The sequence below is a fragment of the Sebastes umbrosus genome, chromosome 13 (genome assembly GCF_015220745.1).
Source record: "Sebastes umbrosus isolate fSebUmb1 chromosome 13, fSebUmb1.pri, whole genome shotgun sequence".
NCBI lineage: Eukaryota > Metazoa > Chordata > Actinopteri > Perciformes > Sebastidae > Sebastes > Sebastes umbrosus.
In genome coordinates, this window is record NC_051281.1 from 2,991,223 (window position 1) to 3,009,101 (window position 17,879).

A 17,879-nucleotide genomic window follows, 5' to 3' on the forward strand; every position below is an offset into this window, starting at 1 on the left:
CTATAGAGTAACTGCTATTACTGTCGGTGTACAGAGACCGGGGCAATTTGTACAACAGGATGTGTGATTTCGTTATAAGTCTAGATTGTTTGGAGACTCATGCTCAACAGGAAGGTTTGCCGGCTTGCCCGGTGGCAAGTAAAATGCCACGTCAAGCTCGTCAATTTAGCAACTCACTTGCTAGTGGTAAAAAAAGGAGCTGATGTTAGAAGTAGCTGTGGAGTGAGCCCTCTCATCTTCCTTCTTTGCACATGCACAGTACAGATCAGGCACTCACAAGAAAATGGCGGCTGGTAAAGACAAAGTTTATGAGCTGAAGTGTAAGCGAGCATTTTAATTATCCTGGAAACAGGAGTTTAGATGGGTGGCGTTGGAGGATGTGGGCGAGACTCCCAACTATGTATTGCGCAGTTTGCTGCAACTTTGAGAGCAAGGCGGATACAATATGACAATTAACTTTAGTCTCTGTTGTTACTTGATAGCCACTAATAAATAAAACAATTTGTATAGGGGCAAGTAGATTCATGACCTACTTGCCCGACTGGGCAAGAACGTTGAACCCTGCAACAGGAGGTGTGATTTTGTTCTAGCTCTTGATTATAAAATAGATCTGGCAACTAGATCTTGCTCTAAAATTAGAAGGCTTGGAGCCTTTTTTTATTTAATAATGTTTGAACATACTGTACTCCCCCCGGGAGGGAGGGAGAGAGAGAGAGAGAGAGAGAGAGAGGACAGAAGTGTAGACGGGATACAAAAACATTCTCTGACCATGAAGCCTAAAGCCGCCCGTCATATGATCAGCGGTAAAATCACTCTCATTGTTTGCGGTGACGCCTGACTAGGCCCTTGGCGTTGTTCAAATTAAAAGTTCAAATTATTTTCACTTTGACCTCAGATGCCGCTGACCTTTCAAACGCAACCAATGAGGCCTAGTGTTACTAGGGCTGTCCTCGACTAAAGAGATTCTTAGTCGACTAACACTCATACGATTTTGTCGACTTATCAATTAGTTGATTTAATGGAGTTTCTCCAGAAAGACTTTAAATCTGGTGTTTACCAGAGATGTGGTTCAGCATGAAAAGTTACTAATCGACCAAAACGACTGATTAGTCGACTAATCGACTAATGTCTAGTTCACACTACATGACATTAGCCCTGATTTTCCGGTCCCCGACAAAAAAAGTCCCAGATCAGAGGCAAATCGGCTTTGGCTCGCTGCTCGCACATCGGTGCTCGAGCGTCATGTGTGAACTGCTCAAGACACGAACACACACATTCCAGATATCTAGCAGGCTAAACATCTGGACCTGTCGGGGACTCCGGCCACAAGCTACAGCCAATGAGAGCGCGAGACACGGGTTGATGGTCGCCTGTAACAACAGGAACTTACTGTATGTGCTGTAAGTTGTTGTTGCACCTTGAGGAATAAATAGTAAAAAAGACAAGTGGAAACAGGCTCTTTTGTGAAGACAACATCAGCAATATGTCTCGCATATGGTATCACGTCATTTACCGTGTATTTCTTGCATGTGTTTTTTGTGACAAAACAGTTTAGAGACCTCATCTGGGATTCTTCCCGGTGAAAGATCGTGTAGTGTGTGACCTCCTGTCTCCGGTCAGTCATGTAGTGTGAAAACCACAACGACTTAAAGACAGCAAGTTGTGTAGTGTGAACATAGCTTAAGACGGGGCAGCCCTAAATGTTACTGTGTAATTCTCTGGTTTGTCAGTGGTATGGTGTGACAGCGGAGTCAACGGGTCCAACGCGGGTTGAATCGGCAGGTTCTCGTGTATGAAATGTCTCGACTGCGCTGCATTTTTATAATCTATAAAAACCAGGCGCTGTCACACCCACTCTTCCTCTCCTTGCATTTCCCATACTCATAAATCTGAAGTTACAACCAGTAACTCAAAACACAACTAAACGTTGCCAGCGGAAACACTGGAAGGGACAAATAGTCAGATGAACTTAATCTAAACCTTCCACCAAATGCATTTCATAGACATTTTGTTCTATTTGTACGATGTCCAGTTATTGGACTCGTCATTTTGGATCAAAGCACCTCATGTGTGTTAACTGTGATTACTTTGAAGTCAAATATAAAGCTGATTATATGAGGCATTAGCTTAGATCCCATTGTTTTACTCTCGGTTTTGTCTCATCTCTCTGCCACATACTATGATTGAAACTCTTATTGCTTTAACCTCCCGCCTACGCAAGCGCACGACTTTAATGTTCTGTGCTGCGTGTTCCACGTCTCCGCTCTTTAATAGCCAGAACTGCGTATCGAACATAAATCGTGAGGCGTTTTCTAAGAAATGATACGAAAGACGTCCTCCAGATGGAAACCGAAGGTCTGACAGGCTCTAGCTGGATATGATAAACGCATCATCTTCTGTTTGAGGCCAGGGCTGTCATCTGACCCTCGTTTTTTTGGCTCTCCCTCTGTCTGAGCTGCAGCTGCGTTGACACTCAGATACATCGTTCATGCTACAGCGTGACACCGCCAAGGTTACACTGTTTAGACTTTTGGGAAAGCAAAACGAGTTGTGAAACGCTTTTGTTTCGCCGTGGAAATCTGGCGGCCATATTTGGAACAAGGAAACCCAAACTTGGAGCGTGTTTTCGGGGTGATGTATCGGCTGTGACTCAGCCCTTAATCAGAGGGTTCAAGGATTTGAGAGCAGATTCTTGTTCTGAACTTACTGTGGATAGATAGAGCTTTATTCATCCTGAGCAGTTACAGTACAAAGTAGGACAGAGATTACAAAATAAAGATTATCAATAATGCCAGGAAAATAAACAGGTTGACGGTGCAAATCCAAAATAAAGAATAAAGAACATAGAAACCAAAGAAGCAATAGCCCACTCACTTTTTAAATGAAATCTGAATTACATGCAGGACAATCTCCTCTTATTCTCAATAAATACAGGATAGAGTGAGTGTCATATATTTATAAACAAACTTGAAAAATATTCCTTCTTATCTTAAAATCAACATGCTGATGATAATCTGTCAACGTTGCTGTGTCAAACACCCGACAGATGCGGTCCAGAGGTCGGACCTGGATCTAAGTCAGTGATTGTAAAGAGAAACTTCAAAGATTGTTTTGAATACGACGTTTCACCACATACGGACGATTATCACATCAAATACTCCACACATGTAGTTAGATGTTGTATCAGTACCAGCCTGGTGTTGCTCTGTCCGACTGTTTTTATTAAACTAAATAGTAACTAAAAACATCTTCCAAATAAAAACTAGATTGTTAAAAGTTAATAATATTTTGAATTTATATTGCACCTGTCATACATAAAATGCAGTTCAAAGTGATTCACAAAGGAAAATGAAAAAAATAAATAAAAAGCATTAAATTAGGGCTGTCAAAGTTAACGCGATAATACGCAAATTTGTCTTAATGCCAGTAATTTCTTTACGCACTCAATCTTTTGAAGCTAGAGTGAAGATACTGGTATCAAATGAAACTAGAAAACCTGATGAATCCATCAGTACCAACCATGTCATACTAGCTTGTCATGAAAGAGGTTAAATAACACTCCAATCACGCAAAATTTTGGCTAAGAAAAACTTTCATGACCATTTTCAAAGGGGTCCCTTGACCTCTGACCTCCAGATGTGTGAATGTAAATGGGTTCTATGGGTACCCACGAGTCTCCCCTTTACAGACATGCCCACTTTATGATAATCACATGCAGTTTGGGGCAAGTCATAGTCAAGTCAGCACACTGACACACTGACAGCTGTTGTTGCCTGTTGGGCTGCAGTTTGCCATGTTATGAATTGAGCATATTGTTTTATGCTAAATGCAGTACCTGTGAGGGTTTCTGGATCAATATCTGTCATTGTTTTGTGTTGTTAATTGATTTCCAATAATTAATATATACATACATTTGCATAAAGCAGCATATTTGTCCACTCCCATGTTGATAAGAGTATTAAATACTTGACAAATCTCCCTTATAAATAAATGTAATATATTTAATCGCGATTAACTAAATATTTTAATCGTTTGACAGCCCTTCCTGCATCAAGTAAGCTTCCTCAGGGGACGTTCACATGCAGCGTCTAAAAATGCGTAGAAAACGCCAGTCGTGCCATTTTCATCCTTTTATCCAGGGTTCTTTGGAGACTGCGCTCCTGTCGCGCCTGCTGTTACTAAGCAACCAAAACCTGCAGTTTGAAGTTGTGGTAATTTAGCAGTAAAAGCCTCACTGACTAAACTAAACGCAGTCAAAAAGATTAATGGATATCCAGCATCGTACATCCCTCACAGTAGCTTTACGCTCGATCTGTCTGCGTCAGTCTGGCTGACCTTTCAACAGGATGTTGTGACGTCCTCGGACAGAAAGAGTGAAGCAAGTAAAAGTAAAAATCGTAAATCTCTGGGTAGTCCTGCTCTAAAATGATTAACTTCTCCTCCATACAGTATATTTACTGTAGACTGATATTTACAGAAGAAAGAAAAGATAACTGCTGTGGGCTGTGATAGGTTATTCCTCGTCACATGACATGCGGTGCGTGCTGCAGCGTTCCAAAAGTTTGAACTATTTTTATCTCAGGGTGCAGCCTTGCATGTCACGATGGCGTCACGCCCTCGTTTGAGCAGGCCCGTTGCACATTTACATTGAAAACAATGGATTAAAGGGTGCAAAAAACACAGCCCCTATCTTAATTTGCCTGTCTACACTCTCCCTAAAATATCCTAAAAAGCGCCACAAATTTGTCATCTCTAATAATCCATAATCATAGAAATAAAGGTCATTCTTGGGCTTCTCTAACAGAATGATGTGATTTAACTTGTATTCAATGAAAGTACATTTTAAGAACAGATCACATATAGTTTTATTTTTAGAAAAGGGCTTAATCATGTCCTAATACAGCTGGGATTCAGCTGTATTCGGCACATGTTACAGAAACAGGAGGACATTTGTGGGGGAATATTAAATCATAGTTTTGTATTTTTCTAATTTACTTAAAGAAAAACTCCAGGCCTGAATGGGTTAAAGGTTTCGAGTTGTAGTCTCTTTCTAGTTTCTAGTAACCACGACCAAACAAGCTTCCTGTGTCGGTGGGAAACTCCATGCAGTCATTACGCACCTTTAACCGTGTCTCTCTATTCAGTTCTTTGTGAGACTGGTCATTCAGTTGGTTTCACCACACCTTTCTTAACCTTTCTCTGTCTGGAAACTTCAGTGAGATGAAGCAACATATTCCTGATGTCTGCCCTTTTTCTTTCACATGATGCGTTTGTCACCCAGAGGCTGCAAAAGTGAAGACACCTTCACTCAGCTTCCCCCTTTCTGTCATCGGAACAGGGAAACCCCATTCAGCCATCAACAATAACCATGACTGCTTTGTTGCTGATTCATCACAGCCCGGGGTGTAATCGCCTCTAAATGTCACGGTCATTTAAAGTTCCACAGACTCTCTGCAAACTTTAGCTTTGGCTCAAGAGAAGCTGGACTGGTTAGACTGAAATTAGGAATAGTTTGACAACCACAGACCTGCTGATTTTAATGTTTTGTATTAAACAACTTTTGACTTAGATATTAGACTCTGGCTGCCTGAAGGGAACAATTTGAGTAGAAAAACACACAGAACCAGTTTCTTCTAAAAGGTTTGATATTTAGCAGTAACCTAGGCTCAGCAGCTCTCTATGATTCTGTGAGCAGTCATCTTTTTTTATGCCTCCACGCCGGCCACAGCTTTGGCCGGAGGCATTATGTTTTCAGGTTGTCCGTACGTAAGTGAGTCCAATCCATTCTTGTGAACACAATATCTCAGGAAAGCGAAAGAGAATTTCTTCAAATTTGGCAAAAACGTCCATCAAGGATGAGTTGATTCGATTTTCGTGGTTGAAGGTTATTTTGGACAGATATGGTTGAAACTGCAACTTGACTGGTTAGCTATATACCATAGAAATAGAATAGGAGTAGAACAGACATTCCCATTCAAATCAACAGCAGGATGGTCACACCGTTGCCGTAGAGTGGTCCAGGGATGACGTATTTTTGTAGGCCAACCAGGAAGTTAGCATCGCTCTGGTTCCCTCCACAAAAAGCCAATGAGATTGTTCCATTGGGTTTTGGATTATTGCAGGAAATAAGCTCTGTGGCAAACACATGTTTATGATACTTACACGTTTTGTTCAGCAAGATAATCTCCACAAATTATCACCACTTTGATGATTTTCGAAGTGTAAATGTAATCACCAGAAGTAAAAAGCTAATTGTAGGCTATAAACGAACTACACTATGGTCACATGAGCACGAGTATACACAACAAGGTTGTAACGGATGACGAGTCAACGTGGTGACGTTCAGTAGTCTCATTTAGCCACTTGTTAGCAACCGCCTTTTTTAAGACACATAAAGGTTTCAAAATTCACGAGTGGGATATTTATTGATGTATTTTATGTCGTAGAACAAAACGTTAAAATCTCTTCAGTTTGTGTTAACCACAGACCTGATTTCAGACATCTAATTAAAAACCTATTGACTTCCAGACGAGGGAACAGGAAGTGCTAAAATGCTAACTCATTTCTGGGTTTTAGGACTCATTCCTGTAGCGCTCTATTGCAACCGTTGTAGCCGGTTGTAGCAGGCTAACTTCCGTATAAACTGACTTGCGGCATGTCGTGGACTCACTCATGGCGTCGTGACGTTTAACACAACAGCGTCGTCGTCTAGTGTGTGAGTGAGTCCCACTATGCCGGCTGTCCCTTTTTATAAGTGAGTAAGAAAGAAAGTATGAATTGGCCTCATGTGTCATACAGTTAAGTCTCATCAAGCGATGTCAAAAACGGCTTCCACACCTTCAGGAAATAGTCTTGTGATCCATCTTAGCAATAGAAAACATTTGTCTTGAAACATGGGTACATTTTGAACAGATAAAAAATGTATGATTAATTTACGATTAATCGCAATTAACTATTTTAATTGATTAACAGCCCTAATAATAACGTATATCGGAATAGAAGATTTTGACCATATTGCCCAGCCCTAGTTAAAATAGCCGTTATTGAAGGAAAGGAGAAAAACCAAACTCTTGAACGGTTGTATATAATGAACCTTAAAGCATCGTGAGGTCAGGTAGTCCCAGTGGGAGTCAAACCCTTTCCTCAAGTACTTGCTGTTCTTATTCTACTCAACAAGCAGCACAAAAGTCTGTTTCAGATCAAGTTTAGGGATCACATGTCATATAAACACAACCTTCGTCTGTAAATGTCAAATTTAAGGTCTACAGTTTCTACTTATGCCCCAACTTGTAAGTCACTTCTCAAACACTCTTCCTGTTCTTTGCCTTGGCGAGGCAGTGTTGATCTACCACTAACCCTGGCTTGGCATGTCCAGCATGTTCAACCCATCAAGCTATTGATTTGCTGCAGATGCAATTTGGCTCCAGACAAACCCCAACTAAGCAGACTAAAGCCAAACATGCAACACAAACAGTTTCCAAAACTGTCTGGCTAAGTGGGGCGACGTTGATTGCTTTCTCCAGGAGACAGATGAGGTTGATCATTATATTTTGTCCCCTCAGGGTCCTGAGCTGGACCGGAGCAGAAGCCCCACGTCATGGTTTAGTCCTCCTGATTCCCCTCTGAGTTAGAGTGACAACTTAAAGACATCGAGTTCCTCCCTCTCTTGGCCGACTGGTTCGTGTTATATCAACAGATGCAGCCAGACCACCACTATGTGTGTGTGTGTGTGTAGCATGACAATGCAAACTGTTGCAAATGTGGCGTGTTATTGTCAGAGTGCAGCCATGAAATGAGTCTCCAGTGCTGAGTAGATTATAGATGACCTGTCAGTCACTGAAAATCTGAAAATAACTGCTGATATTTGGTTTGTATTTACAGTTTAGGTTACTTCAGGTTTGCTGGTGTCCTAGAGTCGCCCTCTGAGTATTAAAGCTGGCAAATCAGGGCCATTGAATCTCGACTGGGAAACTGTGTCTCCCATCTTTAACCCCCTGAAATCTAATGAATCCATTGGTACCAACCATTTCAAGCTAACTTGTTGTGAAGGAGGTTAAATAACGCTCCAAACCTACGCTAAATTTTGGCGAAGGAAAAACTGGCATGGCCATTTTCAAAGGGTTTGTGCAAATATGTTATTTTCTCCTATTCTAAAATGGTGTGTTTGAATATTTCTGCATACTGGGGTCCCTAAACAGTCTTGAAATTACATAAATTGGGTATCACTGTAAAGCTGAGACTCTTGTGGATCCAATGAGCCCAACTGTATTCATGTGTGATGATGTTAGTCCCCATAGGAGACATTTCATTGTAGTGAAATTTGACCTCACTGTATAAAATGACCTGTGGTGACCTCTAGGATAATCACAGCCTCATGAAACTGTACAGCCACAAACTACAGACCTAGAGCATTCATAGGATGGATGGCTTTCCTAGGTAGATTGACAATAAGGGGGTTTCTGAGCAGTTTACACAACAGAAGTGCTCGCCATCCAATCGCCGAAAAATGCAATTCTTGCAGAAATCTCCAAATGTCAAACGTTTTTGAGACCAAATCACATCATGGCTTTTTCTATGGTGTTCCTCAAGGTCTTGGTGTCTTAATGTGGTATTGTAGAGGGATTATTGACCTTTTTTTATCAATTCTTGAGTGGTAAAAAATGGTTAAATTTAGCACTAAATCTGTGTAACAAATGGCATCAACCCCAAAAAATTGCTATAACAACTTATGAGACATAATAGAGCATGGGGATGACCATCATATACTTCTGTCATAATGTTCTAAACCCTTATACACTTTCACAATTTATTTCAATTAGTTAATTCTGATTTATGACTAGAAAAGCTTGACACAGAGTACTGAGCTGCATCACAAATTAATCTCCAGGTTCCCAAATTTCAGATGATGTACACCACTTCTATGTGACATCTCCTGTTTACCTGCTATCTCCCCATAAAGACCCCCTCTACCCCCCTAAAAAAGACAAAAACAGGTCTACTGTGGGTCTCAGAGGGTTAAAACAAGGAAGCCAAGCGTGTGCTCCCAATTATTAGGGATAAGGAATCACCGGTTTAACTGGCTTTTACTGGTTTTGGTAACCTCAGGATTGCATCTCTGCTTTTTGCCAATGATGTGGTTTTTCTTGCTTCACTGGACCGAGACCTCCAGCACGCACTGTGGCGGTTTGCAGCCGAGGGTGAAGTGTGACTGGGATGAGGGTCAGCACCTCCAGTTCTTCTGAGGTCATGGTACTCTGCCAGATAACGGTGGATTGGGACTGTTGAGTTGCTGCCCCCAAGAGAAGGAGTGTCTTGAGGTCCTTTTTCATGAGCGAATGTGAGGTGTGTGTGTGTGAGATTGACGGGCTGAATTGGTGCACCATCTGTGGTTTTGGCTGCGTTAAATGTCGAGTGTCGTGTTGAAAAAAGAGCTTTGTCTGAAGGTGAAGGTCTCCATTTACAACTCTATTCCAGTCCTCACCTCTGGCCATGAACTCATGGTATGAGATCATGGAGACAAGTGACAGAAATGAGTTTCCTTTGCAGGCTGTTTTGGCTTCCCCCTTTAGGGACACGTTTAACTCTCATTAGTTCTGATCCGTACAGTAAAGTACAACACTGTACTGTAACTTAACACTGTCTATCAACACACCTGTCCAATGCAGAATATGTATTAATATGTTGGTTAATACAATCTGATTTGTGTGTGATGCTGGAGGAAAGGCCAGCAGGAAATCCATTAATTTCCTGCTGTTACTTATTACTTATAATACACTGTCAAAATCGAATGTTGGCAAATTGTGACGTCTTGGCAGCACCGGAGGAAAAGTGTCAGGGTAGCCTATCAACGATACGATAAGACACGACACACCTTTATTGTCAGTTTGCACTAAAAATAATTCAGCATCCTCAGGCAGTTCTGTTCAAGAAATTTCCATATAGGTTAAACATACTTTTACACATATGACAGTTTCATAGACGTGCGAAACACATTCAAACAGTTATGATGTTGATTCAGATCTTATTTAGCAGCAACACTGTTTTTAGTTTAGCAACAGGACAGACTGATGTATAAAGAAATTCTTCAGCCTGTTGCGTTTAAATTAAGGGACTCAATTGGAGGGCGGAAGTTGGTATTCTTAGTTTAAAACATGTGACGAGTCAAAAGAAAAACTGTTAGCAAGTCTGAGCTTGCTCTTGTGAGTTGCTTGAAACCCTCAAACAGTTAGGAGGTTAGAAGGTTTTAAGGTCAGATGAGTCTAAGATTGAACTCCAAGTGCTATGTTTGAAAACAAAACACCTATTGTGCAACATGGTGGTGGCAGTATTGTGTTGTGGGGGTGTTTCTCTTCAGCGTGGACTGGGCAATTGGTCAGGATTGGGAAAATGGATGGTTCCAAGTAGTGGTTGATGAAAACCTGCGACTCTGTGCTAGACAGCTGAAGATGAGCAGGCGGGTTCATCTTCCAGCACGACAACGACCCTAAACGCACCGCCAAAAAGAACAACGCAGTGACTTGTGCATAGGAAAGTCCTTGAATGGTCAAGTCAGAGACTTAAACCCGTTAGAAAATCCACAAACTTTGACTGATCTCGAAGAATTCTGCAAAAAAGTATGGACAAATATTCCCCGATCTAGGTGAGCAAAGCTGGTAGAGACATATCCAAAAGAAGTTGTCTCTACGAAGTATTAAATCAGAGGACTGATCACTTTTCCATTCCTGTTATTCTAGTTTTTCAAAGTCTTTTCGTTAGTTGAATGCTGTAAGGCAAAATGTATAAATAAAGCTGTAAAAAGATATGTTTAAATGAGCTTTGATTTGAGGCTGTAAGATAAAAAAAAGTGACTATTTGAAAGGCTGATGTGCTGCAGATGCTTTTGTGTCTCTATGTGGTAAATGTTCCTGTTACTGATGGATGGACGGGCTGGAGCTGACTCACTGTGAAGTTGTGTTTTTTGGGTCAGAATCTCTCGTCTTTGGACACGACTAGTGACTTCACACACACTATCCCGTCTTCTCTTTCAGAGGATTAATCCCCTTTCACTTCATCTTTGTCATTTTCTTCTGTTGTGTTTAAGGATTAATGAGTCATTCCTTACTGTAAAGTATTCTTCCTGAAGGTTTTCTGTTTTTCTGTGTTGCAGGTTTAAAAAGAATTTGAAGGCCTTCTACTTTGTACATCCAACGTTTCGCTCCAAGGTAAGAGTGTGCTCTCTCATGTGTTGATGTTTGCAGTGTCAACAGAGCTGTATGTTCAGGCCTAGAGGATCATATCAGTGAGTACTGTCGGAGTAATAAAAATTTAAATTTCAGTAGTGGTAGTAGTAAAGTAGAATTGTTGTAGAAGTGTTATTGTCGTTCTATCTATCACATTTCAGCTCAATTTGCCACTTTTGGCTCATAAAGGCAAAATCATTACAGCATAACAAACATAAGAAAACATAACATCGGTATCATAATACAAGACATTACATCTTACATTAAACATTTAATATGTACATACATACAGTATATATAGACACATACACATCGCTTCTCACTCCCACAAAGAAACGGGTTCTTCATCCTTCCTTCCACCCCGAGAGGTAAAGTTACAGAAAAAAAAATAGAAATAAATTTAAAAATAATTTAATGAATTGGTTAAAATTAAAGATAATAAGTACTACAATAACATAATAATAATAATCATGGTAGTAAGATAGAGACCTAATTAATTAAATGTAAAAAAGAAGAAACAAATAGAGACCTTAACAAATAAATAAATTTAAATTAAATGTAAAAAAGAAGAAAAAAAATAGACCTTAAAATAAATAAATTAATGAGTTAATAAAATGTAAAAAAGGAGAATAAAAATAATTTCTTATATCTGTAAAGATTTTTGCAAAACCTTTTACCACATTTGAACCAACCTTCACCAAATTTGTTAAAACATTTGAGTGACCTTAAGACAAAATTAATTAGTTTTTTGATAGGTAATATTTAGAGCTGTCAATTGATTAAAATATTTCATCACGATTAAAATATTTAATATTTGTCCATAGTTAATTGCGATTAATTGCAGATTAATCACACATTATTTTATTTATTTGTGACCTTCAATCAATCAATCAATCAATCAAACTTATTACTTACTTACTTAACTTATTTATATAGCACCTTTCAAACAAGTCAAATGCAATTCAAAGTGCTGGACAGACGATTGACAAAAATATAGTGTTAAAAATGGATTTAGAGACTAATGCATACCAAAACAACCATTATAAAAGTTCATTGAATAAGAAAAAAAAATAAGAGATGGGTATTTAGGATAATAAAAGATAAATAAAATACAAGGAAATAAAAATAACTAAAAATAAATGAATAAAAATTATGAAACTACACAAAATAAGCAGACTGTATTAATCTGATACAATTTTAATAAAATAAAATAGAATAAAAAAGATAATGATCAGCAATAAAATGTTAATTAAATAAATAAAATAGAGTAAAATAAACACTATAATGATGAGGATAAATAAAATAAGTATTAACAATAAAAACCATAAAATTATAAAACTATGAAATTACTTTTGACGTCGTAAGTTTCTTCAGTGGTGAAACGAGACGTCAGGGCACAATTTAACATCAGGAGGGACTTCATTTGAATATTGATGACGGTTCAAAAGCAGCATCAAGGAACGTTAGCGTGTCTGGTTTGTTGTGGGAAAACGTACCACAGTCTTGTACCAGCCTCTTTGACATGAATCACTTTCACTCACTTGGACTCCACATGGGCACAAATGGAAACAATGTTTTTATACATCTTGGATCGATCTTACTGCTGGTAGCTATCTTTAGGAGGAAGGTCATCCTGCAGGTTTTATGTAATCAGAGTACTTTTTTTAGGTCAACCCCAAACCTTTTTTTGTTTTGTTTAATTCCCCCCCCATGTACCAGAGTAAATCATTCGATTGCGGTTGGGTTTAATTAGGGCTGTCAATCGATTAAAATATTTAATCGTGATTAATCACGCATTTTTTATCTGTTCAAAATGTACCTTAAAGGGAGATATGTCGAGTATTTAATCCTCTTATCAACATGGGAGTGGACAAATATGCTGCTTTATGCAAATGTATGTATATATTTATTATTGGAAATCAATTAACAACACAAAACAATGACAGATATTGCCCAGAAACCCTCACAGGTACTGCATTTAGCATAAAACAATATGCTCCAATCATAACATGGCAAACTGCAGCCCAACAGGCAACAACAGCTGTCAGTGTGTCAGTGTGCTGACTTGACTATGACTTGCCCCAAACTGCATGTGATTATCATAAAGTGGGCATGTCTGTAAAGGGGAGACTCGTGGGTACCCATAGAACCCATTTACATTCACTGATCTGGAGGTCAGAGGTCAAGGGACCCCTTTGAAAATGGCCATGCCAGTTTTTCTTCACCAAAATTTAGCGTAAGTTTGGAGCGTTATTTAGCCTCCCTTGAATCAAGCTAGAATGACATGGTTGGTACCAATGGATTCTTTTGTTTTTTGTAGTTTCATATACCAGTATCTTCACTATAACTTTAAAACTAAGCCCGATAAAACCTAACAAGTTGTGTTAATGCATTAAAGAAATTAGTGGTGTTATTATTGCGTTAACTTTGACAGCCCTAATAATATTGTTTTACTATCTGCTACTTGGTTAGTCCGCTACGGTAACGAGATCATTTTAAATAGCTCGGTGGCCTCGCTTGAAATTTTGATTAATTTTGTTCTTGGATAAAACCCTAACTTTCCCAAGATGAGGTATTATCCAAAAAACAGCATGATTGTCCATCATACTGTATTGAGATTTGGATCTGGATGCAAAAACTTCTAAATACTTTTCTGTTATTAAAATAACATATCTGCAGAATTGTGCAGCCTGGGCGGAGGTCTGTGCTCTCTGAGTGCTTTCTGGTTTACATCAGTTTCTTTGTTGTTTACTGACATTCCAGTACTTTTTGCTCCATTTGCCAAACTTCTCCTCTGAGATCATTAAAGGTTCATTAGACTTAATCTGGTTCTGTTGTTTAGCTTTAGAGAGTTTTGTCTTTGTCGGTAAATCAAGATCAAATGTGTCGTCTTCTTTTGTTCGCCGGGTCACTCCAGGTCTCAACGTGGTTCTTCACCACCTTCAGCGTGTCGGGGACGAAGGACAAGGTCCGCTACCTGGACAACCTGCAGCAGCTCTTCACCTGCATCAAACCGGAGCAGATCGACATCCCTCCGTTCGTCCTGGAGTACGACGCGCGGGTAAGCAGCAAAACGCACACGAATACACAGACGGGTAGATTAATCCATAACGTACACACACTCACAGATATCACTGGCTCGTAATACTCGTCATACTTAAGTCGCGATACAATCTTGAACATTTCCATTGTGATTTTAAACATACGCTGAGTATTGCGATAAGTTATATTACCTTTTTACAACCACAAATTATGCAGTTTGTCAACATCTGTTTTATCTGATAAGATGCCGACAGAATAGCGCCCGAGAGCGTCGGATTGTTAAAGAGGTTAATAGTTTATATAATAAAAGATCAATACTTGACATCCGTGTATCGATACTGTGCTGTACTGTAGTCTTTTCGGTGTGTTCGAGTGCAACTTTTTGGCAAAGGCGACATAAGGCAACATGAGGCGACGCACCTGGTGGCCTTCGTCGCTGTCAAGTTAGTGTGTCTGGTCCTTTTGTGATACTGATACCAATAGAGTACTTCTTTCAATACCCATCATGTGGTTGGCTAATCGCCGCCGCACTGCACAGCGTTCATAAAGCCGTTACCGCTGATAACGCCGTCCCCCCGACTCACAGTGGCGCAACCGCGTTGTCGCAGAAGCGTAACGCCCACAACTCCGGTTTCCCTCCAGGTTCAAACTGTGAGCTCTGTCAGCACTTGTTGTTGTTGTTGTTGTTGCTGTTAGCGCTGTTAGCTGCTGGCCGCCGGCTCAGACATCTCCGTGTGCAGGCAGACAATCCCGGCTGTACGGGTTGTAGCTGTGGCGGTAGTGAGCCAGTCACACGTCGCATTAATCCGAAGAACGCCTTTGGTGATTGGCTGCAAGCAAAACCATACAAATAGCTTGATTTGAACCACCTGTTTTATAAGGAAAAAGATGCATATTGCAGCTTTAAAAGCTCTGATGTCTAAAACTTATCGTCAGTGACTGACTTCCTTATACACATTTGTGAGTGTCTGTGTCTGCAGCTCGCTTTTTTTGTATTTCCGGTCAGTCTTTAGCGTTCGCAGGTGACAGGAAATGTTCACAGTTACATACTGTATAGCCTCACATCCCCTTTCTTATTGTGTTTTAATGGAAACTTAACCTCTCGCAGATTTCCCCCGTGTCTTCACATGTCAAATCTAAACACTGAAACGTGTTTACAAGCATGTGTGTTTTATTCTGAGCAACTATTCATCAGCTGTTTTTTGAAGGCAATGAGGAAAAAAGTCTGTTAATTTATCTCCATTTGATGTTTCTCGTCTTGTTACTGATGTAAACCAGAGAAAGGGGGTAAACGGGTTTAACAATCAGCTAACGACTTGTTTATTGTGTGTTTCCATAAATGAAACCTATAAATCAGTTAGCCTGCACACTCACAAGTTAACGTGAGATTTACAGGATGCTCTGTGTTGATTACCCTTTGAAATGTTGGAAGTGATGTGAGGATAATCGAATGAAGTCATGGGTATCGATAGCTTTGATTTAACAAGGCTTCAGGGCAGTAGGAAGAGGGAACTCTTGTTACTGATCTGACCGGTGAGAACGTGAAGAATAGATGTTTAGAGCACCAGATGTAGATGTGACTCTGCTCTGAGTCCAATCCAGCTGAAAAGGTTTTCATGTTCAGCTCCTTTTTAGATGAATCATGTTTGGATTCCTCCTGATCCGTGATTGTCTGGCATCTGCCTCTGTGTTTTGACTTTGTGGTGATTTTGTAGTTGTTCTTGTTGGCTGATGAAAAGGTATCGATGTGCCTTTTCCTGAGTTGAGTTGAGATTCTGGATGAGGTTTTGAGGAGTATTCGGTCCAGTTGAGCCGTGACCTTTTAAGCTCATTTTTGATTCTTCTGTCGAGACTCGAGTCCATGAAATGACTTTGGTGTTGTAAGTTTCTTCAGTTGGGCACGATTTCACATCAGGAGGGACTTGATTTGAATATTGATGACGGTTCTAAAAGCAGCATCAAGGAACGTTAGCGTGTCTAGTTTGTTTTGGAAAAAACCTCTTTGACATGAAATAATTTTCAGTCACTTGGGACGGCACATGGGCACAAATAGGAACAGTGTTGTTATACATCTTGGATCCATCTTACTGCTGGTAACTATCTGTAGAACGAAGGTTGACGTGCTGGTTTTATGTGAGGGAAGTATTCTTTTGTAGGCCATCCCAAAACCTTTTATTATTTTAATTCATTTTGTGTTAAATTCCTCATGCACCATTTGATTAAGATTTGATTTTGATATATAAATGTATTTTTTACATATATGGGGAGTCATAAGAGGCATGTTACATTTCATGGAACGTTTATTTCAGCCTCACTGTGAACTCTACATGAACAAATGAACAGATTAGCTTCTATGTGTTCCAGAAACACGACTCTTTACCGTCATATTTACATTGTTTTTTTGTACTTACAGCACTGGTGGCAAACTGAAATGACATGTAGTGTGTTTGTAGGTCAAACGGAGCTAATGCCCAGTTTGCGAGACACAGGTTGAGGAGGGGTCGTCTGTAACAACAGGAACTTACTGTATGTGCTGCATTTCTCACGTATGGTATCGTGTCATTTACCGTGTATTTGTCGCGTGTTTTTGTGACGTAACGTAGTTTGGAGACCTCATCGGGGATTCCTCCTGTAGTGTGTGACCTCCTGTCGCCGGTCAGTCATTAAAGAGTCTTAAAGACTCCTGATTACAAGACAGCAAGTTGTGTAGTGTGAATAGTACTATGATGGGATGACTAAGAAAGTTGTGTAGTGTGAACAGTACTACGATGAGACGACTTTGAAAGCCGTGTAGTGTGAACTTGGCTTAAAGATTTTACCACCTGTTTTACAACGTACTTTGTCTGTTAGACGCTGCGTCATCACGGGTATGTTTCTGTAGGAGCTTTGGTTCAAGTCCAGTAAACTATTTATTTAATGTGAAAATGTTAACATAACATTAAAATAGTTGTATTACGGTTAGATTGCGGTGGTTATACTATTTGTATACTATGACTCGGGGCTTAATGTGTGCCGGATCCTGCTCTTAAGTCAAGAATTCATATGTTAATTATGACAATTTCACACAAACGTCTAACAGGATGAAGTGATGACAGTTTGGACTGTAACCCCGAGGTGGTAATTCTAGTTTTGCACTTGTGCTGACGCTTTAGATGATGTATTTTGGTATTGCAATCCATACCGAGATTGATCTGTAAATGATGTTTAAGTAGTTGGTTTGGGTAGTACTAGATACCCATTGCAGTTTCGGTAAAAGTAAACCTTGTCCTGTTGGGGACTAAGGAAAAGACACAGTATAAATATTCCAGCAGGAGACATGAGAGCAACATGTTTTTTTGGTTTGTTGGCTCGTAAAGACATTGGACCTCAAATTGAGGTATTTATTGGTGTTAAATTCCATATCGGGTGAACAACGTAGGACTCGTAGCTCTCTTGGGGGTTTGGACAAAAAGTTCCTCCAATGTTCATCTGATATTTATTAAAACAGCTGAGAGTCAGTCACTGTTTTATTTCACTGCTAAACTGCTGGAGTACAGAGCCAAAACAAGTCCTCTTACTTAGAAACTGCACTGATCAGGGGTTAGAAGTAATAAGTGTTGTAGTCTGATGCCATGCTGC

General features: G+C 39.8%; 1 protein-coding gene across 3 annotated transcripts in view; it reads left to right on the forward strand.

The window, feature by feature from the left end:
- The window catches only part of gdap2 (ganglioside induced differentiation associated protein 2), a 41,692-nt gene that overhangs the window by 17,295 nt on the left and 6,518 nt on the right, over window positions 1-17,879 (forward strand). For all 3 annotated transcript variants that reach the window (XM_037789950.1, XM_037789949.1, XM_037789948.1), the window contains 2 exons: window positions 11,147-11,201; window positions 14,137-14,280. In XM_037789950.1, the coding sequence (XP_037645878.1) occupies window positions 11,147-11,201; window positions 14,137-14,280 (199 nt within the window). The remainder of the gene's footprint in view (window positions 1-11,146; window positions 11,202-14,136; window positions 14,281-17,879) is intronic.